Source organism: Fundulus heteroclitus, unplaced genomic scaffold, assembly GCF_011125445.2.
Source record: "Fundulus heteroclitus isolate FHET01 unplaced genomic scaffold, MU-UCD_Fhet_4.1 scaffold_79, whole genome shotgun sequence".
NCBI lineage: Eukaryota > Metazoa > Chordata > Actinopteri > Cyprinodontiformes > Fundulidae > Fundulus > Fundulus heteroclitus.
In genome coordinates this window covers 358,623-386,301 of record NW_023397241.1, presented here as the reverse complement: position 1 = coordinate 386,301, position 27,679 = coordinate 358,623, and the positions used below count along the sequence as shown (strand labels likewise).

Here is a 27,679-nt window from a genome sequence, read left to right as displayed (position 1 = left end):
TTGTAGTTGATTATAAAAGGCACAATATGAATTATCAGATTCACATCCAGGCAATAAAAAACACTACAGATTATCATTATTCTATCTATCTTGGTCTAATTTGTGAATAAGGCGGAGTTTCATCAAGCCGATCCAACATTTCCCCCTCAGCTGCAACACTTGGGGTTCACACTGCGTCTTTACGCATGATCCAGCACCGCGGTGAAGTTGGTTTGAATTTGGATATTGGACATTCAAGCTCCGCGGAGTCGGCGGGATCTAGCTCACGGTTGAGCTGATTGAGGGACTCCAATTTCGGCCAGCGTCTCTCAGCTGCTCCCTCCTCCCACACGCGGTGGTGCAGTTAGGGACCGTCAAAAAACCTTTGAACCAAGCACTCTTGAGAAACAAAAGTCAATAAATTCCGTATCTTGTGACCACCTATGACAAAATTAATATAAAATCATGCCACTAAATAACATCTGTAAGGCACACTTGTTTTTATTCCATTTTAAGTTATTTTCAATTTTTAAGATTTTTTCAAAGACAAAAGTTGGCTAAAGAAGTAGAACAATTTCACAAAGAATTTGAGGGAGTGGGTCACATGACCTGGAAGCTATTGAAGAAATATCAATTATTTTCATTATAAAAAATCTTTAAAAATAAACAAAGGCTTACAATGGAATAAAAATCAGTGTGCCCCATCTGACTAAAGTAGTAGAACAATTTGACATAGATTTGGAGTCAGTGGCTGTTTGTATATTAAATATCTTTAAAAATAAACAAAGTCTTAAAATGGAATATAAACGAGTGTGCCTCATCAGGCTAATGTAGTAGAACAATTTCACAAAGAATTTGAGTGAGTGGGTCACATGACCTGTAAGCTATTGAATAAAAGTCCCAATTTTTGTCTTTAAAAATATTTTAAAAATCGAAAATAGCTTAAAATGGAATAAAAACAAGTGTTCCTTACAGATTTTATCTATTGGCATCAATTTATATTTGTTTTATCTTAAATGGTCACATGATAAGGAATTTATTGATTTTTGTTTATCAAGAGTGCTTGGTTCAAAGATTTTTTTGACGGTCCCTAACTGCACCACCGCGTGTGTGAGGAGGGAGCAGCTGAGAGACGCTGGGCGAAATTGGAGTCCCTCAACCGGATCAACCATGAGCTAGATCCCGCTGACTCTGTGGAGCTTGAATGTCCAATATCCAACTTCAAACCAACTTCACTGCGGTTTATCCAGCTGCTGGATTTTACCCTAGTGCGCTGCGCGCGAGGGATAAACAGTGGGGAAAAAGCATAAATAAAGACTGTAAAGGACTTCTTTAGAGGGAAGAGAAGGAATAATCGATCTGAGCTGAAGCCCCTGATTTTACAAATTCCTTAAAAAGTCTGCACCTGAATTACATGTAATGTTTTGCGCACTTTAATTCAAGCGCAAGCCAGCAGCCCACCGAAGCACCACTGGCTCTGTGTCGTTAAATATAAAAGAGCATGAAACACAGCTGGGACATTTTGGTACAAGTGGAAGGACATTAAGTGATTCACGTTTTGAAAGCTGGCCGCTGATAAGCCCCTGGCTCCGAGGGAAGGCAGGAGAGAGGAGCAGACACAGCGCACGTAATTAAAAAATGCAGGATAAATAAGAACGAAACTTATAAACAGACTAATTGGCATTTTAGAATGCATCTGGTTAGCAGAACTGTTTTGTGATCCAGCGTGCAGCCATGACCGGTTATCTGGGAGCCGCTCAAAAAAATCATGACTCTGATCGCTCTTTCTGCTGCTCGGTTACCTGCAGCACAAATAAGATGTGAAAGAAGCTGAACCAGCTCCGCAGAAGGCAGGTCTAGACTGAGCTCTGGATGGACAGAGCTGTGAACGGATCATCCGCAGCCCAGATGGGCTTAACAACCATGTAGATTCGACCAACGCAGTAAAATGCTAACCAACCAATGGGAAGAAGTTGAGCCCTTAAGACACAGCCCCTCCTCATTTGCATAATGAGGCAGAAATGCATACAGAAATGTAAAAAGGACATGCAGAAATGTAAAAACGACAGGCAGAAATAAATAGCATCACAGAAATATATAGGGTAAAAAAATACAAAGGAAGAATAAAACAGACAAAAATATTATAACATGCACATAAAAAATACTTAAAAAATAAGTAATTAATAAATAAAGTTGAAGATTATAACGGACAATAAATAAATAAGGTAATTATTACAAATGCGAATAAATAAATAAGCTAATTAAAAGAGATATATACATTTATGTCTCATTGTATAATTTAATTTTTACCTACATTTATTAATTTGGTGGCAATTGTATGCTTATTTATTTGAGCATTTATTTATTTCTGTATTTATTTTTAAATATGGAAGACTTGGTCCTCCATATATATGGTTCTTGGTTGAATTAAAATATTATTAAATCTGATAATTTTGGCTGTACCTTTATTCAGTGTTCATTTGATCACACGTGAAATCCGCTCTATACGATCCATTCATGCGGGTCAAAAAGAAAAGAAAAGGAAAAAAGACGAACAAGCAGACAGCTGTGATGAACTCAGGAAGGTGGATTTTTGGTTTAAGCAGACAGACATGCGACAATCTAATAACATAAAGCTAATATTTTCGTGACACGTGAAAATGACCACAGAGCCGTTTACTTTCTCATAACGTGTTATATTGAGTGATCAATTGAGTTTTAACCAACATAGCAATCCTTTATGATCGCACTAACAAGTGTTACATTTTCAGTTTTTTCACACTAACTGAACAATAATGTAACGACACCATTGCTATATTTCGTTAAGAAAAGTAAAAGATCTTCATTTCCACGCCTAATAGGTTGGAAATGAGGCGGAGTTGACTGGATTCATTCTTCCAGATGAATGCACTCCCAACGCAGGGAATACAAATTCTGGCGGGGATAAGTTGTTTGGCACAACACCTGTTGCCTGTGCTATTCTAGCGCAGCTGGTCTTGGTCATATCACAGTAAATTGGGCAAAAGTCTGGACTATTTCTGCCCTGCGATGGACTGGCGACCTGTCCAGTTTATACAACGCCTCTCACCCACTGACAGCTGGAGATAGACACCGGCACCTCGCGAACGCAGGGACAAGCGTGTTAGAAAACGAATGAGCGCCACAGTTTAGATTTTTTATCGGCTATAACTTCTTAATGTGCAAGTGAAAACGTGGGAACATTGGTGTTTTGAGATCACTGCTATGTGTAGCAACTTTTCCCGGTGGAAGAAAGTTGCCCCCTGACAGTTCATACGAAAAATCACCGTACAGATTCTGGCCCACGGCCTACAGGTCCTCCTCGGTCTTCACAGCCTGGTCCCGTCGCTGCGTCCGGTGTGTTGCTGATGAGCCGGATAAGGCTGCTCACCGAGTACCCTGAACTGGCAACACGCGCAGTCAAGAAATTAATGCCATTCGCCACTACATATTTATGTGAGAGAGGATTTTCATGTCTGACCAGCCTGAAAACTAAATACCGACACAGACTATGTGTGGAAGACGATTTAAGACTGAAACTGTCACCGATTCGGCCAGACATACAGGGGTTATGCGCGTCCTCTCAAGCACACCCCTCACATTAGAGTCACAAGGACTCCGTCACGCTCCGCAGTTTTGGCTGTATTCTGAACAGGCTCGTTATAGTCTTTGTTCTTGTTTGTTACATGTTATTATGTTATGCCCTTTTATAATGCAGATGTATTTAATATCTGCAGTCAATTTAATAAAACTCTGATCCCTATGTTGAATGTTTCTTTTTTTTGGGGGGGGGGGGGGGGGGGGGTACGCGGATGGAGATGAAATGCTCCAAGGGGTACGCGATGCAAAAAGTTTGGGAAGCACTGTCCTAGAGCATGTTGTAGGTGTAATTTTAACAATTATTGCCTGTTTAAAGTTTGTTCTGTTTTTTTCAGTTAATAAATGTTTATTGTCAGTATACTGATGTCTGTTTATTTGTATACATGACAATGGTAAGTAATACAAGGTTTAACCTGCAAATTGCATAAACATACAAACATGTTAAAGAAAGTTGAGTAAAAGGAAAACATTTAGTCCTAAACAGTGACCCAGCAACAGCAAGAACTAGATTATTTGTGAGAATTGCCAAGAAGAATCTATTCGATAAATTAGGGAAAGCTTCCCAATGAGAAGACTAAAGACAGAGTTGGTGGATAAAGACCAGGTATGGACTTATAATGTGGAGTACTCTGTGTCAGGACCCTCCAAACCAGAGTCGATGTCAGAAGTGCCTTTTTGGGGCTAAACACAAAATAACCAAAGCTGTTGACCTGTGATCGCCAGTACTCCATTGCAAAAAGTTATATATTATAATATACATGCTAAATTGTAGGAAAACCACAAGGAAAGCAACATTAAAAATCCAAATAAACAACAAATGTAGCAAAACAGAAAAAGCAGTGCAAGCGTCTAAGTAAACTAGGAGTTTATTTCACAAGTGCACAATGATAGAAAAAGGCTTCTTTTAAAAATGTTGCCAACTTTGGAACAGTGCTTGTAATGGTTTCATTCTAGGGCCCCACAATTCCTAGCAATGCAAGGGAGAACCACCCATGCAGATAAAGACAGCAAACATTGAAAATGGAAACATAAGCTTGTTGTTTGCTAAGTATTTGGTTGCTACAACTTCCAGAAGGTGTAGGTTTTGTTTGTGTCACATGAACATATTTAAATATTATGTTGAGCACACCTTTTTGTCATATGTTATCCATAAACACATTGAATCTGGTACAGAAATGTCCAGTGCTGAAATGGCTGCAGACTTTCCGGGTTGGGCTCTGTAGTCACCACAGGTGCTGTCCATTGCCTAATCCAATGAGACTCTGAGTGCTAATGGAGGTAAGGCCCTGTCTTAAGTTTTGATCCGTGGCAAAAGGTTAAATACTAAAATATTGGAAAATCTTGGGGTATTTGTCTTACCTTCCACAGTGTCAGCACACTGATTGCATTGGTTTTAGTGTCTTCCCTGTGTTGTTTTCTGATGTTTCTTTAATGACAACAGTTTACATAGAAGACAGACATTTTGCCTTCCTGCACACAAATCTTTTTCCAAACACTTGTATCAAACCTCTGCTTAAGTAGAACCTCTACTTTAAGACTCTAAAAGCATTTGATATAAAATCCCCAAGCAATAAAAGCCTACAACCAAGGATAATTTTTAAACGACCAAACATATTTGAAATAAGCAGCATTCAATCTGAACAGCTTACATTTTCTTTTTCACCACATGCAGAGAGAGACACGTTTATAATTCTTACAAGCTCTTAACAGATATACCTTACACCCTACAAAAGCTCAGGCTAACCAACACTCAGAAGCTTTGCCTTTGACGGTTACGCACACCACCAGGCGGGCGCCTTCTTCAACTTCTTCAGAAGTTGAACGATTCTAGTTATAGTTTATTGTTTTTCTGTCACCGTTAATACAGGCTGGACCGCAGGGTCGACCCCCACATTCTATATATTGAAACGTTGTGGGCTTTTTGTACTTGACGTCATTTCCAGTTACGGTTGGAACAAAATTCGCAAAAACACAGAAAAATTGTCATTTTCAACACTCTACTGTGTCGTCATGCTTTCACCTACGAACATCGTTTGACTTCCAGTTTGTAGATATATCTTTGAACTATTCAGAAGTGAAAACGGAATGTGGATATCTTTTATCGTTTTCTCATCACGCCATTTTCAGTTACCATGGTGACAAAATTCTCCAAAAAACACAGTACAACTTTAGCCTACTCGCTCAATTTTCACTCTACATGCAAAAATTATACATCAAAACGTAGGTCTTTTTGTCAGGATTCAGGAAATGTAACCGTCATTGGTGTAGGTCTTTTAGATGTTTCCCAAATCACCTCAGACTGGCAACAACCCCAAAGTCAAAATTATGTAAAAAAGAACAAACAACTTCAGCCTACTCGCTCAATTTCCACTCTACGTAGACAAATTATACATCAAAACGTAGGTCTTTCTGTCTGGATTCAGAAAATGTAACCCTCATTGGTGTAGGACTTATAGATTTTTTTCATCACGCCATTTTCACCTACCCTGGTGACAAAATTATCCAAAAACCAACAAACAACTTTAGCCTACTTGCTCAATGTTCTAGTTTCTACTGTTATGCTGATGACACTCAGTTATATTTATCCATAAATCCTGATGAATCCAATCATTTACTTCGACTGCAGTCATGTCTTGATGACATCAAAAGCTGGATGACTTTAAATTTCCTGCATCTAAATTCTGACAAGACCGAAGTTGTAATCTTTGGACCAGAGTCCTCAAAAAATAAACTTCTTAACCAATCACTTAATCTGGGTGCCATTAACTTGGCCTCTGGTAATAAAGTAAAAAATCTTGGTGTTATTTTTGACCAAGACATGTCATTTAAATCCCATATTAAACAGGTTTCCAGAGTTTCCTTTTTTCACCTCCAGAATATCGCCAAAATTAGAAACATTCTGTCCAGGAGTGATGCTGAAAAACTAGTCCATGTATTTGTTACTTCAAGGCTGGACTATTGTAATTCTTTGCTATCAGGAGGTCCACAAAATGCAGTTCAAAGCCTTCAGCTGATCCAAAATGCTGCAGCAAGAGTTCTGATGAAAATCAACAAGCGGGATCATATTTCTCCAATTTTAGCTTCCTTTCATTGGCTTCCTGTTAAATCAAGAATAGAATTTAAAATTATTCTTCTAACTTATAAAGCCCTTAATAATCAAGCTCCATCATATATTAGAGCTCTGATTACCCCGTATGTTCCTAACAGAGCACTTTGCTCTCAGACTGCAGGTCTGCTGGTGGTTCCTAGAGTCTCTAAAAGTAGAATGAGAGGCAGATCCTTTAGCTATCAGGCTCCTCTCCTGTGGAACCAACTCCCAGTTTTGGTCCGTGAGGCAGACACCCTATCTATTTTTAAGACTAATGTTAAAACTTTCCTTTTTGACAAAGCTTATAACTAGAGTGGCTCATGTTACTCTGAGCTACCTTTATAGTTTTGCTGCTATAGGCTTAGGCTACTGAAGGACATCAGGATCTAATTTTCTCACTCTAGTTCTACTGTTCTTCAATTATGCATTGCGTGTCGTCATTTCTGCTTTAACTTTCTGTTCTCTCTCTTTTATCTTCATAGTAGGTACACCTGGTCTGGCGTTCTGTTAACTGTGACATCATCCAGAGAAGATGGATCACCCGCTATTACCATCTAATGTAGAACAGATTGCTGGGTCAATGTGTGCTCCTGTGCTTGTTTGTCTGTCTTGTTGTGTCTCCCCTCTGTCTTCTGTAACCCCCAGTGGGTCGAGGCAGATGAGCGTTCATACTGAGCCCGGTTCTGCAGGAGGTTTTCCTTCCCGTTAATGGGGAGTTTTTCTTTCCACTGTCGCTTCATGCTTGCTCAGTATGAGGGATTGCTGCAAAGCCATGTACAATGCAGACGACTCTCCCTGTGGCTCTACGCTTCTCCAGGAGTGAATGCTGCTTGTCGGGACTTTGAAGCAATCAACTGCATTCCCTTATATAGGAAATTTTTGACCAATCTGTATAATCTGACCCAATCTGTATAATATGATTGAATTTGACTTTGTAAAGTGCCTTGAGATGACATGTTTCATGAATTGGTGCTATATAAATATAATTGAATTGAATTGAAATAATGTTAATTCAGATAAACAGTAGTATATAGTGATGTTCTCTGGATGTACTTTTTTTCTGTTAATAAATCCTTGAAGTTGAAGAGAAGTTGTCACTCCTTATTCTATGTGTGTGCAGAGTTTGCTGTTAAAAGATCGCCAGTGCTCGAATCATCCCTTTCAACCATTGTCCTGATATCAGCTCTTGGGCTATCCACCAGACAATACCTAACAGACAGAGAGTTATTTATTAAACATTAAATAACTTTTAAACAGTGTATAATAGCACAAAAATGGCAACTGTGTTATTCAAGGACATGGTTAATATGATTTTCCAATTAAAATAATTCTGGGGCAGAGAGAGTGCTAAATAAACAATTAAGCTACAATATGTAAAATAACAGCTTATCAAACTCACTTTAGTCATGGTTGGTAAGGGCCTGAAAATTAAGGTATGCCTGAAGAATGCTCTCCTTTTTCAGGAAAGGACACCGGACACTCTGTTGTCTCTATTGTTTCAATCACTTGACTGATAGCTGTATGTGTCTGGAAAATTATGAAAATTAGTATTCTAATGTAATTTTCAAAATGTAACTTTAAATCAACTTTTGTTTAACAGTAATGTTCTGTAACAACTGAATTATAATAAAGGATGAATCAGTAAGGATAAATATGTTATCACTTTTTTATTTTATAAGTTGAGATGTTGGGGTAGTCAAAAGATGTAAAGAAATTAAATTCTATCACATTATATAGAAAATCAATTCACTGGATCTTTCACTGAGCACTATACATTACTGAATGTTATGCCCTCACCTGCAATGCATTCCTAAACATCAGGCACAAGTGCAGAAAGAGGAATATGTGGTTGTTAAAGGTATGGATACCATCCTCCCACTCCTAGTTCAGGCATGTCTTTCTGTATGATGATAAACATTTGAGATTAGTAGAACTACTTTTTATTTTTCTCATGTACATACGAATGATGTAACCCACTAAATTATAAGGGCACACGGCCTTAGAAAGTCCTGTGATAGTACCATCCCTCAACTACACCTGTCAGGACTTTTCCTTTAGAGGTTATTAGTTGTTTACAAAGTGTATATTCACATTCTACACATTTTGTCTCTTTGGGGATAAGGTGCTTAGGTATGCTGTCCTGTGTTCTTTTATTTGACTATTGTTTGACAATTTCTACACATCAACTTGTGTTGACGTTTTTTCTCAATTTAACATTGAGAAACTGTAACACATTTTAAACGTAGACAGAAATGTGGAAAAGGCACAGGAGAAGACCAGTAGAAGAATTCTGTCGAGACCCATTTGACAACTCTTCCTATCATAATATGTGACCCATCCATAACTCCTCAAAGAAAAGTGGTAGTGTTATGAATAATACAGGGGAACCCAATATTCAGCCAGACAACAGAGTTTAGTTCTTAAAAGGTTTATTGAAAAAATTTATAATGGCAGATGAGGCGTGTGAACAGAACCGGACTTGATCAGATTAGGGCAGAACCAGAGCAGTAGTGACAGGCCTAACACAGTGATAAAAGCAGAGGCTAACCAGAGCAGGCAATACAGATACAGAGGTATCAGCAGAAATGGGCTGTTGTGCAATTATACACTGTTTAAAGTTATTTAATGTTTATTAAATAACCCTCTGTCTGTTAAATATTGTCTGGTGATGATCAGCTCTTAAACTGATATCAAGACAATGGTTGAAAGGGGTGAATTCGAGCACTAGCGATCTTTTAACAGCAAAACCTGCACACACATAGAATAAAGGAGTGACAACTTCTTTTCAAGTCCAATAATTTAATAACAGTTAAAATTAACATCCAGAGAACATCACTATGTAATGCTGTATATCTGAATTAACACAACATTTCGATTAACAAATCCTCTCTACTAGGCTAGTGAAACTTAACTAAACTACTAAGCAAAATGAAGATAAAAAGAAGCTAAGCTAAGGAACTATTTACATGCAAAACAAACAAAAGACAAATCAAAAGTGGTTGGTCATAATCAGAATACCTCAGTGAATCCTTGTTCACTGAAGATCTGATTCCAAAAAGCATGGAATGGAGTTAAAAAACAACAACATTTGGCATGTGTTTCAACCCATTCACAATGCAAAGCCCAAGTTGACCAGAACATTATTTTGAGTAAATAATATTCTGAAGACAGATTTGCTCAGTAAAATCATTTAAACCCTTACGACCGAGTTTGTTAATGCGATTCTCCCTCCAGGCGTCTGGGGTCGCTGTAGCAAGTCGGTGGCTAAGAGGTTACAACATAAAGTTATCAAAATTGCCTTTACCAACATTAATATTCAATAGTAATGCGGGGATAAGGCTCATAGCACCATCGAAGGATGGCGGAGCGAACGATTAAGCTTTGTGCTTTAAACAAACTCCTTTTGAAATGTCCGAAACCGGATGTTAACAAGGCTAATAACAGTTTGGCTAGCGGGCGTTCAGCACTAACAAATAAAGGCTTTAGCTTTATTTTTAGTCACAATGAGTGGACTGGATAATGTAAACATTAATGTCCCATCAATGTATGAAACCTTTGTGGAGATAACCTTCCTGTTAAAACCATAAAATACACTCAAATTATATTTGCAGTACCATAAACGGAAGGCTAGCGTGAGCTATTTCATTAGCCCTTTGTTGTAAGCATCGTATCCAACGGTTTACAATACATTTCCCAATAAACCTTTTACTTCACCCTCAGCTCCCTGTCCAAACCTGTCCTTTGTCTCGTGTCAGTTCTGTCCAGTTTGGCCATTCACAGAAGGAGCGTTGAAGGAGGGAAATTGTTGGCTTGTTGTTGGCGGGCTAGCATTAGCTCTGCGGCAGCATGTGGGCTAACCACAGCGTGTGGAGGGAATGGAGGCCTGTCGGTCCTCCAGGCTCTGACCCGGTTGCAGTCCGATTTAAGCAGATTCTCCTCGTGAGCATTCAGCATGGGCTCTGCTGCTGGCTTTCAGCGGAATCTGGGGTTCTCTTCCCTGTACAGGCTCTGGTCTGCCCGGATATGTTCTCCGGGCGACAAGAGGTTCTCTCCAGATGCTGGATGTGCGTCGGTCAGGCCTGACCAGGGCCTCATGGTACAGGCCTTCTTTGTCTGCTTCAGGAAGAGGTGGTCTGAGAGAGCTGCTGTAGAGCTGGGGTGAGAGCCCCCCTCTGAGGGCTCCAGCCAGAGTAGCAGTCTACTGAGGAGTGAGAGCTGAAGAGAGAGTCTTAAGAGATGTGCTGTGACTTTATCTGTAGGGAGTGGTCACAGCTGACCTCCTGCCGAGAGAAGGGAGAGAGGCCGCCCTCTCTGACTGTGTGTCCTTTGCGGCAGGAGTGGGGTTTCTTTGTCAAACTCTTCCACGTCTCAGAATTCAATCTGAGATTAATTATTCATCATGGTGTTATTATAGCATAACAGGGCAGAGGAGGTGACTGGAACTCATGGGGAAACTAAGGCAGACTTGTGCAGCACGCAGACACAGGCAGCATACAGCAGTGTGGGCTGACCGTAACAGGGCAGAAGAATCCAGCTGGCTAAACGCACAGAAACTGGTAGAGGCACGGTGGCAGTATGCATGAAGTAAGACGAGATGTTCTGGTAGGAATGGGTTGGCTGAGCAGGTATATGTAGATGGGAACAGGTGAACAGACTTGAAACAGGTGCACAGTGGTGGCTGAAAGATGACTGAGCAAACTGGATAGTTTTTGTGGCTGAGAGGGGACAGAGCTGAATCCATCCATCCATCGATTTTCTAACACATCTATCCCTATTGGGATCGCGAGAGGTGCTGGTGCCTATCTCCAGCTGTCAATGGGCGAGAGGTTGGGTACACCCTGGACAGGTCGCCAGTCTATCGCAGGGAGAGCTGAATCCGGAAAAGTCCATAACAAACAAACAAAAACCTAAATCATGACAGATAGACGGATAAATTTGTTTAGGACACAGTGTTTGCTAAACAATGTTCACCTCATATCAGATTTTAATTATAGCACAAATGATCGATACAAAAATGTTTTTCATTTTAAAAATAATACACAGAATCTAAAACAAATTGAAAGAAGTTGATGTAGGATATCTGATATAAAACTAAATTACCTATTCATGCTAAAATACATCAAATAACATAACATTCCTTTAACTGTCCTTAAATCACCGGGCCTTATTTTCTGTATATTTCTTCTTTTTGGGGCCGTTACCCTAATATAGTAATAATAGCAAGTATAAACTGAAAAAAATATATAATGATGGTAAAGGTCTGTGCTGCTTAACTTGCTTATGAGGATCGGAACAATTTAATTTAAAAACTGCTAACAAAAACTTATTTTAATTCTCATTTAAATATATAGTTGTGCTTTTAGAACCCAACTAATTTGGGTCAAACATGACTAATATTTAGTATAGTTCCAGGAGTTTTATAGCACTTTTCAGGCAAAGAGTGAATATGGGTAAACTTTAAATATGGTACCTGAAAAAAACAGAAACATGAAAAAATGACACAAGGATGATAAGAAAGGGAGGATGGTCTATACAAGAAAAAAAGGAATGAGAACAAGGGAAGAATGCAAGGAAAGGACAGGAGGGAAAAAAGCCAGTCCAATCCCAAGTGTTTACATAGAACCCAACTGTTTCTTGAAGATGTTTAATCTCTCATTACAAAGGTTCTTCAGTTCTAAACGTGGGTAGAACACAAGACAGAGGAGGGAGGACAAAAGCAAAGCAAGGACAGAAAGGAAGGCAGGATATAGGAAAGGGAGGAAAAAGAATTATGGATAAAGGAAAACGACATTTAGACAATAGCATAGGGAATAAAATCTACAAATAAACTTTTCCGTACTCTACTTTTTCTACATTTTACCTGATGTGGAAAATCCTGAAATAAAATTCATCACTTTTCTAGACTGTGTGGGAATCCTGAAAAAATTGGTATTATGTTGTGTGAATCGGATTACATTTTTGTGAGAGTAGCTATTAGAACAGTCTAGATGTTCTTCCTAAACCAAAGCAAATACAATTTTTGAAACTGTGCTTTATGCCATTTCATAGGAAAGCATGACCTTCTTCTACACAGTAAAAGAGAATGAAACAAGCAGACCTCATTTCCAAGCAAGTTTTGCAACAGTTTTTTTGTTTTATCTATACATGAAGAAATCATGTGATTCAACCGTAGCTCAAAAACAAAAGCATGGTGTGTCCTCTATTGTACAGAAACACAATCAAATGAATACAAATGCATTACAATCTAATACAATCAAATGTCAGGAATTAAGGTAGAGCTAAAAATGTAACAAATGTTCCTTTCCAAAAACTTAGCAAAGATTTGTACCCATATTCACAAAGAATCCTGAGACTAAAAGTAACTCTTAGTGATATAATTTTAGGAAAACCTAGAATTTCCTGAAATCTAAGGTTTTTCTTGCAATTTTATCTCGGTAAGGCAAAAGTTATTCATAACACATCTTAGGCTTTAGACAGCTCTTAAAGTGACAAAACGTTAGGAGTAGTGAGGGGAGCAAGATGGTGGAAACAGAGAGAGCTGTCTGGCTGATCCACCACCTAAACCGTGGAGGAAATAAGCACATAAACTTCTCTTATAATCATACAAGTATTAATATGTAGATAATATAATCGTTACCATTAATTAATTTGAGCGGCCAGAGTTTAAGGTCTAGTAATGTCATTTTATTGAGGACAAATAAGTAATGCATAATCATGAATAAAAGGTGGGGAAATTTACAAAGGATATATATAAAAGAGGTGATAATGTATTTTCTGCATTGCATGATAATGTCAGTAACTTAATGGTCATGTAGAAGTTTACTTCCACATGACCATTAAGGGGCGACGTGGCACAGAGGTTAGGGAGTTCGTCTTGCAATTGGCAGGTTGGCGATTCGATCCCCCGCGCTGACTGCCTCTGTCGTTGTGTCCTTGGGCAAGACACTTCACCTGCATTGCCTGCTGGCGGTGGTTAGAGGGCCCGGTGGCGCCGGTGCATGGCAACCTCACCTCTGTCAGTCTGCCCCAGGGCAGCTGTAGCTACTAACACAGCTCACCACCATCAGGGTGTGAATGACTGAATGTAGCGTGAAGCGCTTTGAAGGTTGTCAAGACTAGTTAAAGCGCTATACAAGTACAAGCCATTTACCATTTACTTGTGTGATGCCATCTCCTCGCTTTTGATTGCTGCATGGAGTGCTTCTCACCAGGCTGGTGTGTAAAAGCACCAAGACACGCAGAGAAAAAGGTGCATTCCCCTGCGGAAAGGCTTCAAAGTCTGAGTATTTGCATCGTTATCCAAGGACTAATTTACTTTTCAACACTTTCTATTACTTTTTACTTACTTTCTATTCTCTTCCAGAGCTATGTCTTTTCTACTTTTTTTCTCCATTTCATGTTGGTCGATTCACTTTATATAAGCAGGCAATTCTAGTAAGGTGATAGGGCATTAATATCAAATACATAAAGTAGTTTGACAGGCAATTAAAACTAAATAAGCAAATCAAAATAATTATGAGGATGTTAATAAGATGCGTTCAAACGTTTTGTGCTGTCTGACAATCAATTAATTTAGCTAAATGTCATTATCATTACACATTTCTTCAACCAGTCTAATTGTTTAATTTCTCTCCTTTGATCACTAGGAGGGCTTTTTTTTTTCTTGTACCAATCTGTGTACCAATCACAGCTCTTGAAAGACGGCGTCACACCTTGCAATGGGGTCAACCACACCTCACTAAAATAAAAAATGCCATCATTACCTCACTCGGAGTCACTCTCAACAGCAATCTAAATCACTTTTAAGACTCCTAGGTAAGAATTTTTAGGCTAAGATAGAAGCTCTCTGAGAATCTTTGTGAATACAGGCACTGTTTTTAAGGGGCAGATGCTACACAGTCCTTTCCAAAGAATTCTGTAAAAATCATTTGACAAACTTAATAGTATAGTGAAAGATTTTCAAGTACCTTGAAAAGGTAAACAAAGTTTGGCAACTTAAGAAAAATGACAAAAATAAGTCATTATTTGGTGGTATTGACAAAATCCTAAAATAATTTAAAACAATTGAAATTTAAAACCAACAACTATATAAGAGCCAACGCTATCATGTAAAATGCAATAAAAAAAGCCTAAATGTTTCAAAGACAGTCAGAGCTTCATCATCTTTACATAGAGGCAGGCAAAAACACACAAAAAGATTTTAATCAAAATGGATCAAGTGTTTAAATATGGTAAAAACAAACGATAAAATTCAAATAGTTATAAATAGCGATGTTTTGTGGCATAATTTATACAATCATTTTCAAATTTTATGAAGATCAAACATACAAAAAAAACAAAGATAAATAATATAAAAATAAATATACAAATAAGGTTAAAGTAAAGCTAAAAACATTTTTATATATAAAAAAACTTGACAAAAGACAAAACAGAGTTTATTTTAGAATGATAAAAAAGTCACATGCACCAAGATACTTTAATTCTTTGATTTTATGGCACTCTCCTGTGAAGGTTTTTACTTTGTTGCATTGTCCATTTTAAAAGAAATTTGCCCAAAGCCATTATTTATTCTTTATTGATTAAGACAGGCTCTGGCTGTGCTTTATGCCATAACACTTACTCTGTATTCACATAGTGTCTGTTGTCCCCAAAGTTTTTAAAATAAAAGCTCTTCCACTGCCTACATACTCCAAAGCTTGAAAAAGAAAATCCATCTTCCCAATGTGACATGTTCATGGCTATTCTAGACTTCAGATGAACCACTCTTTCTTGCTCTCATCAATTGTTTCAGTGAAGGCTGGGTCATTGACTATAATGGCTGCATCAGCACAGTTTGCTGACTCTGCGCCCTTGGCCTCGTTAGTGTGGTATGAGCCCTTGTGACGAAACATATGGCGAATAACGAACACCAAGATGCACAACACTGACAGGATGACCAGGGAGATTGTACCTGAAAATAAAATAGAAAATCCAACAATAACAGGGGTTTAATGAAAGATAAGAAGCATACAAGAATGGATAATAAATAGCATTAAATAAAAACATGAGGTTGCTATAAATTCAGCATTGTTTAATCTGGTCAAAATTGGAAGGATCTGCTTAAGCAGACAGACAGTATGAAAGTATTGTCAGAAAAACAGGAGTTGTCATCAAAGACAAGAAATGTGGCCATGTCCGTACTGCGTAATCTTTAAAAACTATTGTTCCCCATGAACAGTCAGGCTTTCTGCACTGTCGACCAAGAGAGTAAAGAATGGGGATGAATCCCCTTATCTTTTGCAAAAAAAAAGAAAAATGTTTTTTTTTTTAATAGAATGCAAGAGTATCATCATTATCACATTGAACAGTATCTACATGAGCTACAAGAATGGATTAGTAATTCTGAGAGACTTTGAAATGATTGAAATTGTAACTTTATTAATACAACTTTTTACTGAAACCAATCGTGTATTAATGCTTCTCATCTAAGAGAGTGGATTCAGAATTTATCACAAAACACTGTAATGGAACAAATATGCCTAAGAATTTAGTAGTAATTTGGTGATGACTATGCTGTTCTAGCATGATGGAGCACATGTCACAAAGAAAAGGCAAAAACCAGGAATTACCTTTTGGGTCTATGGCTGGGATACTCGGCAGGACTTATTAAGCCACATAAAGCAACAGGACAAAACACTTTATCCACCCCAAAAGAACATTAGATGTTGAAGGAGCTTTCATTATCCAAGTTTCGTCAGCGTTTTACTTAAATATAGAGTCAGTGACTTTTCCAGAAGTTCCCCCAAGTCCCTTTTTGAATAACTGCACATGCGCAAGACCGTCTTACCAGGTCTTCCACTCCTCAGGGGTTGCGGTGAAAAAAGACTCCCAAATCCAGTCGGGTCTTATTTCTTTCTACTAAGGACTTCTTCATCTTCTCATAAACGTGTACGCGGTTTGCTTCTTTTGACTCTAAGCCATGTTAAATGTATATAGTTAGAACAGTGGAGCTACAATGAATGACTAACACAAAAGTTAATCGCTAAGCTAACTGGATACATAAACACTAGATGTGTGCATAGGTGGGGGGTAATTGGGGGGGGGGGGCATCTTGTGTCAGGTAGGGCACATGCTCAAAGTTAAAATGAGAGCCTGGTGAGGGACAGCTAGACAAACGCTACTTTAAAAATAAATTAAATTGGTGTTAAAGCCAAACACAACTGCTACAGAGTGGGAGTTTTTTGGATTCAATTCTGTTTAATTTTTCTGAGCTGGTAGGTCGAAAGGATATACTTGTGTTATTATTCCATTATCATATTAGTCAAAAAAGGTCTCCAAATTACAATATGATTTATCGCAATAAGTTTTAGAAAAGATTGTTGTTCAGCAAAATGTATCATAACAGGTCTATATGGCGAATGTAAATTCTGTCATGTTCTGGCCTAGCTAATGCTAGTTTTCTCCCTTTCCTCATGGAATCAATCCTCCTGCATTTCTTCCGCTACAACGCAATCAGGCTCACTCCATTCACCTGCCTGCCTTTATATACTCCTATTCTTCCGTCAGCCGATGCCAGATTTTGAAAGCCACAGTGTGAGTAGATAGCCAGCATTCCTGGCCTGTTTTGCAAAGTTTTCTGACCCAAGTCTGTTTCATGGATTTCAGTTTTTTGCCTTGCCCATGTTGCATACCTCATCGGCTTTCCTCATTCTGGACATGAACTGGAATGAGCTCTTGACCTCGCACCTTGCCTACCCCATCGAGATCAGATGGGGTAGGCATCTGCTGTTCAGCCCTCATCGTGTTTGCCTGGCTCACAGACCTTTATCAAGTCTTAGCTAACCTGCCTGTCAGCATCTCCTGCTGTGAGCTGCTAGCTTTCAGCTTAACCAGACTCCCGCTTGTACCTGCTGAGGTTTAGCCTTCCCACACCACTTCCTCTTCCTTTTCTAGTAACAAATATTTTAAAGCACAACAAATCAGGTTCTCTGTCTGTCTAACCTTGGGGTTCCACTGAACGTGGGAGAGGCGTGGTGCACCTGTGCTGCGCCTTCGTGGCTGATCACAGCAACTCTATTCAGTCAGAGCGGTTCCACCACGATGCATTTCCGCTTGTCTGACATACTGTTGTATTTTTACTGCTCACTGCATCGACTCCATGTTAATCTGGAGCAGAGTGGATATTTTAGGCAGGAAGTCAGTTGATGAAAAGCAAAGAAGAAACCAGTCGAGTTTACAAGTAAAAGACATGTGCAGACTTTGGACTGCATTTTACTCACATCAATGCAGGATCTCACTTGATACTTGACACCATGGACGATGATTTTAATTTTATTTAAAGCCTACAAGTACACTTCTGTGGTGCAATGACTGATCCGAGTCTAGCCGTTCAGAGGCGCTCCTCTAACGCAGCACCTAGAACAAAACCAGTCTTGCCAAAATTTAGAACAGAACCTCTAAATTTTTAGTTTACAGAAGCTACTTCCACAGACTCCATTGGAGATGCTGGAAGTCAGTGCACTTCCAGCACCATCCTGCTGCGGTGGACAGCCCTAAAAAGTACCAGGTAAATAACTCTGCAGACACAGGTGGTTCAGATTGGAGGAATGAGCAGCCATCACACCTGACTCATACCACCACCTGTCCTGACTCTGTCCTGCCCCCTAAGGGCCAGAAGAGTCACTCAGGTGGCCCACACCAACCTAAACCCCCACCAAATGTCAGAGTTCACACCTTGGAAAACTCTCACTTAGATCAGGAACATTCTTCCTAACATGAAAGGTTGGTTCACAGACCTCCATTAGGTCATGAACATAACCAGTTTGACTTCCCAGGTGGTCCAGGTCCACCTCATAATTACGGTATCCGTATTCTCCAACTTGAGTCCCTTGCTCAGGACATAGAACGTCTTGACCAAGATAATCATGATTCCAACATTCATAATTATCTGAAGGAAGCTGAACGTTGTCTTTTCAACCTGCCATTTCCCTCATCTCGTGAGAAACTAAAGCTTATTTGGAAAACAACAGCTAGAAGCATTCATGTTTTCATTAAAGCTCTTCCTCCAGAGATTCGTGACAGTTATTCAGCTCTTTGCAAAGCGTTAAGAGAAGAATATTCTGTGTACAGGGATCAGGCTTCGATAACTCTCAACGCTTTCGCCATTTTTCAACAGGAAAATGAAACACCCAGAGATTATTACTATCGCTTAAGGAACATTTATTCTCAGGGATGGATCCTCCAGGTCCTGAAGAGAGCCCACTTTTTAAGTCTTTGTTCCTTCATAATCTGCATGAGAGTATATGTTATGATGTGACCATGCAATGCAGGGAAAGTAACTTTTCCATGCATGAGATTCGTAGATATGCCCAGCTTGTTTGGAACATTCGTCTGCAATGTGACAGGAAACAAAGCAAGCTTAGAGTCTAAAACCTCCAGACAGGAAACAGGCCTAAGAAAAGACACAAATTCAGATCTCCAGTGATCCAGCAGACTGAAAGGTTTGGAGACAGGCTGCCACAAAAACCTAGGCAGCCAGATGAATGTCAACCCTTTTACAATGCAAAGCCAGAAGGTAATATTGGTAAAAGGTGGAGCCATTCCAAAGAAATGATCACAAAGGAAAACTTTGAAAGTATCTGCCGAGATTTTCTCACCGAGATCGTCGCATGTTTAACAAAATTAAACAGCGAGCTGATTGAATCCGAAAGCAGCCGCGCAACTTATCATGCCACACCGCATAAGGTCAAAGATAATTTCTAACACGATTTATTCTGTTTTAACCCTTTCTTATTGTTCTAGGACTTAAGAAAGTGGAGGTTAAACAACAGTTTCACCATGGTGTTTAGAATTTGTTTTTGTTTTTTTTATTTTGTGGTACATCTGATGGATGGATGGATGCCTGAATATTTTATAGTTAGGGTCAGCTCTCTGCCCAAAATGCCTCAACACTTTCCAGAGACAAGCTTCTGATGGAACTGAATTTTTAATGACTGTCCTCTCTTCCACAGGAACCCTAGTGACTCTTTATCATTCCAGATCATGGCGGATGGGCAAATCTGAAAATGGAGAATCGGATCCCCCTTACCAGATTTGAAGAGGGAAATATTATGCCATCACTCTATGACTAAATTGTGTGAACTGTGACATGGGGAATGATTAAAATTTGGTTGTGAGGAAGAGAATTCCAGGCAATGATGGCCCCTCTCTCAGAAGGGAGAGGTTAAATGGTTCATTTGAAAATGTTGGTGTGATGCATCCACATGTCTTTAAAACAAAGGGCTAACGGAATAGCTAATTGCTAGCATTCGGTACCATGTCATTGTCGAGTGTGTTTTTATAGTTATAACCAGGGTGCGATTTGCTGGGGGGGATTTTCCCCCCCTCTGGTTGTGACGTCCCCCCCTCTGGTCATTCGTGTTTTATCCCTGGGGGGATACATTCCTCCCCCTTCTGATCTGAATAAGTAATATTATCAGGGGTTTAATGTTTTCCGTCGCTGTGAGGGACTTTCGTCATTTGGAAAATGAGCGCAAAATGTTCCGTGTAGACTTTTTATTCAAGATTTTAAACAGAAGCTGCGCTTAACCAATGAAATCTGGCAGAGCTAGGACATTAGCCAATCAGAAGGAGAGTTGGGTGGGTCTTTGCAAAGTGGAAATCTACCAGTCTGAGGTTTATCGGTGTTCAATCATTTTAACTTTTAAAATAAAATCTCAAACTGACCTCAGATGCATGAATGAAAGTAGCGGTAGTCAAAGGTTTTCTTTGGATTTATGTAAACCAGCAGGTCAGAAAGTTCAGTGCATAAAACAGCTGACAACAACTTCCCTCGGTAAGTGTGTCTGTTGCTGTTATGTTTTATTTAAAACTGAAAGAGTAACGCTGTAGCTCGGCTAATTTAGCATGATGCGCTTTTTTTTAAGAAGAAGAAGGAGGGTCAGAATGTGAAACGATGTCCCGGTTTGACTGGGTCTGATTCAGAAAAAGTAATTAAAAAATCATAAATACTATTCCACCTGCGCTTTTCTGTAACAAAGAAGGTCGTGGAGGGGCTGTTGACCATCTCCAGCAGTCAATGAGCTGAAGCCTTTATTTGTTAGAATATGCGCTAGTCAAAATGCTATTAGCTTCTGGTAGCTTCCGATTTCTGGACATTCAAAGGGGTCAATTTCCGGTTTTCCTACAAAAGCCCGTTCCAAGCATAAAGTTAGTTTGTTCTGCTCCGCCGTCATTCGATAGTGCTATGAACCTTATTCTCGCATTAATATGGAATATTAATGTCGATTTAAAGGCATTTTGGTAACGTTAAAGTAAACATTTTTAGCATGATAAATTCTAGGGCTCCTAAGCCCTAGAATTTACTGAGCAAATCAGTAAAAGGTGGAGCCATTCCAACTGATTTGCTCAGAATTACTGAGCAAATCAGTCTTTAGAATGTTATTTACTCAAAATAATGTTCTGGTTAACTTGGTATTCGCATTGTGAATGGATTGAAACACATGCCAAATGTTTTTCTAAATTCGTTAAGCTAACTTAACTCTATTCCATGCTTTTTTTATCAGATCTGCAGTGAATGTGATTCACTGAATTATTATGATTATGATCAACCACTTTTGTTTTGTCTTTTGTTTATCTTTGCATATAAATAGTTCCTTAGCTTAGTTTCTTTTTATCTTCATTTTGCTTAGTAGTTTAGTTAAGTTTCACTAGCCTAGTAGAGAGGATTTGTTAATCAAAATATAGTCTTTATTCAGATAAACAGCATTACATAGTGATGTTCTCTGGATGTTAATTTTATTTTTGTTATTAAATTATTGGACTTGAAAAGAAGTTGTCACTCCTTTATTCTATGTGTGTGCAGAATTTGCTGTTAAAAGATCGCTAGTGCTCGAATTCATCCCTTTCAACCATTGTTTTAAAATCAGCTTAAGAGCTGATCATCACCAGACAATACTTAACAGAGAGTTATTTATGAAACATTAAATAACTTTAAACAGTGTATAATTGCACAACACACTTGAAACTTGAAACATTTAGAAATATCTATTATTTCTTTTAGAAAAAGTGTTGCAGCTGTAAATAAAGCTGCACTTGAAAAGATTATTTACCTCCAATCACTGCAAAATTGTGATGAACAGCATCAGCACCAGTCTTTTCATCTTTAAAGGAGAAAAGCGCTGAACCTGCAGATACAACAAACATTTGTTATCTAATTGAACTAGGACAGACATATAGATATCATCATAAAATTCTCTTGATAATTTGAGTGGGATTCTACCAGCATCTATTTGCCAGATGTCATTAGCAGGTTGGATGGGGGGGATGGTCAGAGGTGAGGCTCCACAGTTGGACTGAACCAGTATTCCATGGATGCTGACTGGAGCTTTCATGCCTGAACGAAGTGCTGCTTTCAGCGGTGCCACATTGTTCAGCTGAACTCTGGATAAGCATCCAACAAAGCCTGGGCTGTTGTAGCGTTCAATTAAAATGGGGTCAATCTGTCCAGTTTCTACAAAAAGAACACAGGAATCTTTGATGTGGTCAGACGATCACTAAGCTCCCTGGAGACAAACTGTTTACTTACAGGAAACTGTCCAAACTTTTAAAATGATCATTATCATCTAGTTTATGGTTACAGAAATATTATAGATGGCTTTTCAGTTTTCTTCCCCTCTAGAAACTCCACAAGACCCAGAGAACGTAGCAGGGGGCAGCATTCCGACAACAAGTACATGGAGTTAGCTGCTGCAATCAGACATCGCTACGGCAGGTAGGTCTTACTACTATGTCAATGAATTGGACTGGAAGAGAACCTGTGACACTCTGGCTAACCTGGGACCATAACTGAATGATTAAAGGCATTTTGACAGTTTTGGTTTGTGAAACTTAGCTTCAACAGTGACTCAGATAAGGCTTTACAGCAGTAGTATTAAGAACATTAGAAAAAAAGTCCATCTGAAGAGAAGGGGTTTTCAAGTTTAACATAATTTTGAAGCCATTTTAATACATGGTGAAAAATTCATGTAAATTTCATTTCTAAAAGTATTTCTACCTGAGCTAAGAAATTGTGCTGCTTATCATTTCAGCATCATTAAGACAAAGCTCAAGACAAACTAGGGGGGCAGCGAGGCAGGAAAATCAAGCACATAAATTGTGACTGATTGCCTAAATTAAATCAAGTATCTCCTACTCACATCTGGATTTCTTTCTCTTTTCTGCATGTAAGCTTACTATGGAGAAAATACAGGCCGAGGAGAAAGAGAAAATAATCAGAACCCATCACCTATAAAATGATTTAGAGCCACAAACACTGGATCATTTAAACTGTGGCAGCCAGTCAAATTCAGTTTCTAAATGCAATGTCACTGGTCACACTGCAGGGAAAAGCGACCCATATGTGACCCATATCTGTTTTTTTGACAGCAGTGTGAACAGCCCAATTCCAATCTTTTCACCCCCCAAAAAAGCCGATCTGGCCCATATGTGGTACTTATCCCAACCAAGTTGTTTAAGGAGGTATTCCCTTTGATCAGTGGCACTATTTTAGACATGATTAATCTATCCTTAGTAAATGGATATGTACCACAGGCTTTTAAAGGGGAAGTCCGGTCAACAAGGAAAAATCAGGGTATCATTAGCTATAACTAAAACTAATACGTTTGTGGTTATTTAATTAAATTATCTTTAATCAATAAGAAAATAAAAACATAAATTGTCGTCTGAATCACTGTGTATGGGGGCTGACATTACTGCCCATATTTGGGCAGTAAGGGGCGTTTGACATCACATCCTGGGGCGTGGAAAAGCGGAAGCGGCGACAGCATTTCTCTCCGCTTTCCATGCAAAGTCAATAGGAGCCGTTCTACACAGCTGCGATCATCAATAATTTTTTCGGATTTCCAGAGGACTTCACCGCTGACATTCCCAAGAGCTATTGTTAAAGCAACAATGCCCACGTGCATGGCCATTGGATGTTCCAACACAACTGGTAAAAGAAGAAAAAAACATTGCTTATTTCAACTTCCCGATTCATGAGCCACCGGGCTCATTGCTGGATTGCCAACTTGAACAGAGCGGATTTGCCATCTAACTTCTGGCCAGAGAGAAAACACGTCATATGCAGCGACCATTTCGATGAAGAATGTTTTGAACATGACATGAGAGCGAGGATATTCGGTAAGTTATTTTTATTTTAGAATTTTTTATTTAGAATTTGCGGGGATGGTCACCGAGCAGAGGGGCGGAGGGATACCACATGTGATGTGGTATCCCTCCGCCCCAGCATGTGCTGGAACGCTCTTATATTTTAATATTTATACAATAATGACCACCTGCCCTATTTACTAGAGGGAAAATGTATAACTTAAGTCACTTCAGCGCGATCTCTCCTCCGCTGTGTGTGTGTGTGTGTGTGTGCGCGCTCCGCTGCAGCGCCGGAAAAGCCGTGCTGCGGCGGAGCGCGCACACACACACACACACACACACCCGTGTATACATATATACTGTAGGACCCGACTGAGTTTGCACTGGAAATAGGTACGCTGGATTCCGTCAAAAGTCCGGTTTCTGTCAAGAAACTCTTCTAAAAAAATCCATATCGCTATCAGATGATGATAGCTCCACGGAACTCTCATCACTGTCACTAAGTACTTCATCACTCTCTGGTTCATACAGAGCACCAATCGTCGCCATGTTGGAAAATAGTGCGCCGTGACAAACAGAGCGTTGAAACTTGCTCAACTGCGGGTCCGCCGAGTGACGTCAAAAAATGGGAGGTGACAGTACTATTCTTGACCAAGATGGATTCCTCCACATAAACATGATTAAATGAAAATGATTCATAATAAAAAAAACGTATAATTTTTTGCACAGTATGTAGTAGTTTTATATTTAAAGTACTTTCAGCAGTTTGAATTCTGATTTTGACCGGACTTCTCCTTTAAAGTAGCTGTTATTAAACCTTTACTTAAGTAACCATCTCTTGATCAAGATGAGTTAGTAAATTACAGACCTATATCAAATCTTCTTTTCTTATCTAAAAGTCTTGAGAAAGTAGTTGCTAATCAACTTTGTGAACATTTACAAAGTGATAACCTATGTGAGGAGTTTCAGTCAGGCTTTAGAGCTCATCAAAGCACTGAAATAGCTCTGGTGAACGTCACTAATAATATTCTCATGGCCTCAGATAATGGACTTGTGTCTGTACTTGTCCTGCTAGATCTCAGTGCTGCATTTGACACAGTTGATCACAATATTCTCCTACAAAGACTTGATCATACTGTAGGGATTAAGGGGAAAGCATTTGGCTGGTTTAAATCTTATCTATCGGACAGATTGCAGTTTGTTCATCAGAATCAGAATCAAGTTTATTGCCAAGTAGGTTTGCACTTACAAGGAATTTGACTTGGTGTTGATGGTGCAGACAAAACAAAATAAAATAGAATATATATATATACAGATATACGGAAGCTATATACACACAGTAGACTGTGTGTTAATGTAACGCAGAAGCTTGTTAGTCCAGAACAGGGGAGAGGCAGACTCCAGTGTCACGGGGCACAATTCTCTTGGCATTGTTGATAAGGACGGTAGCGGATGGGAAGAAACTGTTCTTGTGGCGTGAGGTTTTGGTCCTGATGGACCTCAGCCTCCTGCCAGAGGGAAGTGTCTAAAATAGTCTGTGACTGGGGTGCGAGGGATCAGCCACAATCTTCCCTGCACGCCTCAGAGTCCTGGAGGCGTACAGGTCCTGGAGAGATGGAAGATTGCAGCCAATAACCTTCTCTGCAGACCGGATGACACGCTGCAGTCTGCTTTTGTCCTTGGCGGTGGCACCAGCGTACCAGATGGTGATGGAGGAGGTGAGGATGGACTCAATGATGGAGGAGTAGAACTGCACCATCATTGTCCTTGGCAGGTTGAATTTCTTCAGCTGCCACAGGAAGTACATCCTCTGCTGGGCTTTCTTGGTGAGGGAGTTGATGTTGAGCTCCCACTTTAGATCCTGGGAGATGATAGTTCCCAGGAAGTGTCAATTGTGGAGTCACAGAGGGTGATGGGGTAGCTTGGACTGAGTTCTTCCTGAAGTCCACAACCATCTCCAATGTTTTTACAGCGTTGAGCTCCAGGTTGTTCTCCCTGCACCAGATCGCCAGATGGTTAGCCTCCCACCTGTAGGTGGACTCGTCACCATCAGAGATAAGTCTGATTAGAGTGGTGTCGTCCGCAAACTTCAAGAGCTTGACAGACTGATGACTGGAGGTGCAGCTGTTGGTGTACAGAGAGAAGAGCAGAGGAGAAAGAACACAGCCCTGGGGGGAACCAGTGCTGATGAGCTGTGAGTCAGAGTCATGTTTTCCGTGCTTCATGTGCTGCTTCCTGTCAGACAGGAAGTTTGTGATTCACCTGCAGGTGGAGTCAGGCACATTCAGTCGGGAGAGCTTCTCTTGAAGCAGAGCTGGGATGATTGTGTTGAAGGCAGAGCTGAAATCCACAAACAGGATCCTGGCGTAGGTTCCTGCAGAGTCCAGGTACCGGAGGATGTAGTGAAGGGCCAAGTTGACAGCGTCATCTGCAGACCTGTTGGCTCTGTAGGCAAACTGTAAGGGGTCCAGGAGGGGATCGGTGATTTCTTTTAAGTTTGAAAGCACAAGGCGCTCAAAGGACTTCATAACCACAGAGGTCAGAGCGACAGGTCTAAAGTCATTAAGTCCTGTGGTCCTTGGCTTCTTGGGAACAGGGATAATAGTGGAGGATTTGAAGCAGGCTGGTACATGACATGTCACCAGTGAGGTGTTAAAAATGTCTGTGAATACTGGAGACAGCTGATCAGCAAATTGCTTTAGGGTGGATGGAGAGACAGAGTCTGGTCCAGCAGCTTTCTGGGGGTTCTGTCTTTTGAAGAGTTTGTTAACATCTCTCTCGTGTATGGAAAGAGTTGTCACTGAGGAGGAGGTGGAGGTGATCTGTTGGGTGGTGTCGTGGGGGGTGGATGCAGGACTGTGCCTTTGACTGTCGAAACAACAGTAGAAGTTGTTCAGGTCGTTGGCTAAGTATCGGTCGTTCATGGAGTAGGGGGCTTTAGGCTTGTAGTTTGTGATCTGCCTAAGCCTTTTCCAGACAGAAGCAGAGTCGTTCGCTGAAAACTGGTTTTGCAGCTTCTCAGAATACAGTCGTTTAGCCTCTTTCACCGCCTTGCTAAACTTGTATTTTGCATCTCTGAATCTGCATTTGTCCCCATTCCTGAAGGCCTTCTCCAACCTTAGCCTTCTGAGTTTGGCTGTGAACCAGGGTTTATCGTTATTGCAACTCACCCTGGTTCGTGATGGAACACAGCAGTCCTCACATAAGCTGATATATGATGTCACAACCTCTGTGAACTCATCCAGACTGTTGGTAGCAGCCCTGAAGACATCCCAGTCAGTAGAATCCAAACACGCCTGAAGATCCTCCACAGCCTCACGGGTCCACATTTTTGATGTCCTCACTACAGGTTTGCAGAGCTTTAGTTTCTGCCTGTAAGCAGGAATCAGGTGAACCATGACGTGGTCAGACTGGCCCAGTGCAACACGGGGGACTGCTTGATAAGCATCTCTGACTGTAGTGTAACAGTGATCCAGAATGTTTTCCTCTCTGGTCGAACATTTAATAAACTGTCTATATTTAGGAAGTTCATGAGTGAGGTTTCCTTTGTTAAAGTCACCAAGGACAATAACTAAGGAGTCCGGATTGCTCTGCTCCACACTCAGTATCTGGTCTGCGAGCGTGCCCTGTGCGACCTGCACGTTTGCATACGCCGCAATGTAAACACCGACCAGAATGAATGAAGCAAACTTGCGGCGTGAATAAAAAGGCTTACAGTTTATGATGAAGGATTCCAGGTCAGGAGAACAGTGCTGCTGGATCACTGCCACATAGTTGCACCAGCAGCTGTTGGTGTTGTTGTTGTTGTAAAGTTGTAATCTTTGGGCCAGAGTCCTCAAAAAATAAACTTCTTAATCAATCACTTAATGT

General features: G+C 40.0%; 1 protein-coding gene across 5 annotated transcripts in view; it reads right to left on the bottom strand.

Annotated features, from left to right (window-relative positions):
• LOC105920987 (contactin-associated protein-like 2) overlaps nucleotides 1–27,679 on the bottom strand; it is a 208,744-nt gene that overhangs the window by 61,638 nt on the left and 119,427 nt on the right. For 3 of the 5 annotated variants that reach the window (XM_036134287.1, XM_036134288.1, XM_036134291.1), the window contains 3 exons: nucleotides 21,945–22,175; nucleotides 21,775–21,849; nucleotides 14,780–15,635 (listed from right to left, as the gene is read on the bottom strand). In XM_036134287.1, the coding sequence (XP_035990180.1) occupies nucleotides 15,436–15,635; nucleotides 21,775–21,849; nucleotides 21,945–22,175 (506 nt within the window). In that variant the 3' untranslated portion in view covers nucleotides 14,780–15,435. Of the gene's footprint in view, nucleotides 1–9,097; nucleotides 9,205–14,779; nucleotides 15,636–21,774; nucleotides 21,850–21,944; nucleotides 22,176–27,679 lie in introns of those variants that run through there. The other 2 variants (XM_036134289.1, XM_036134290.1) reach the window with 2 other exon arrangements.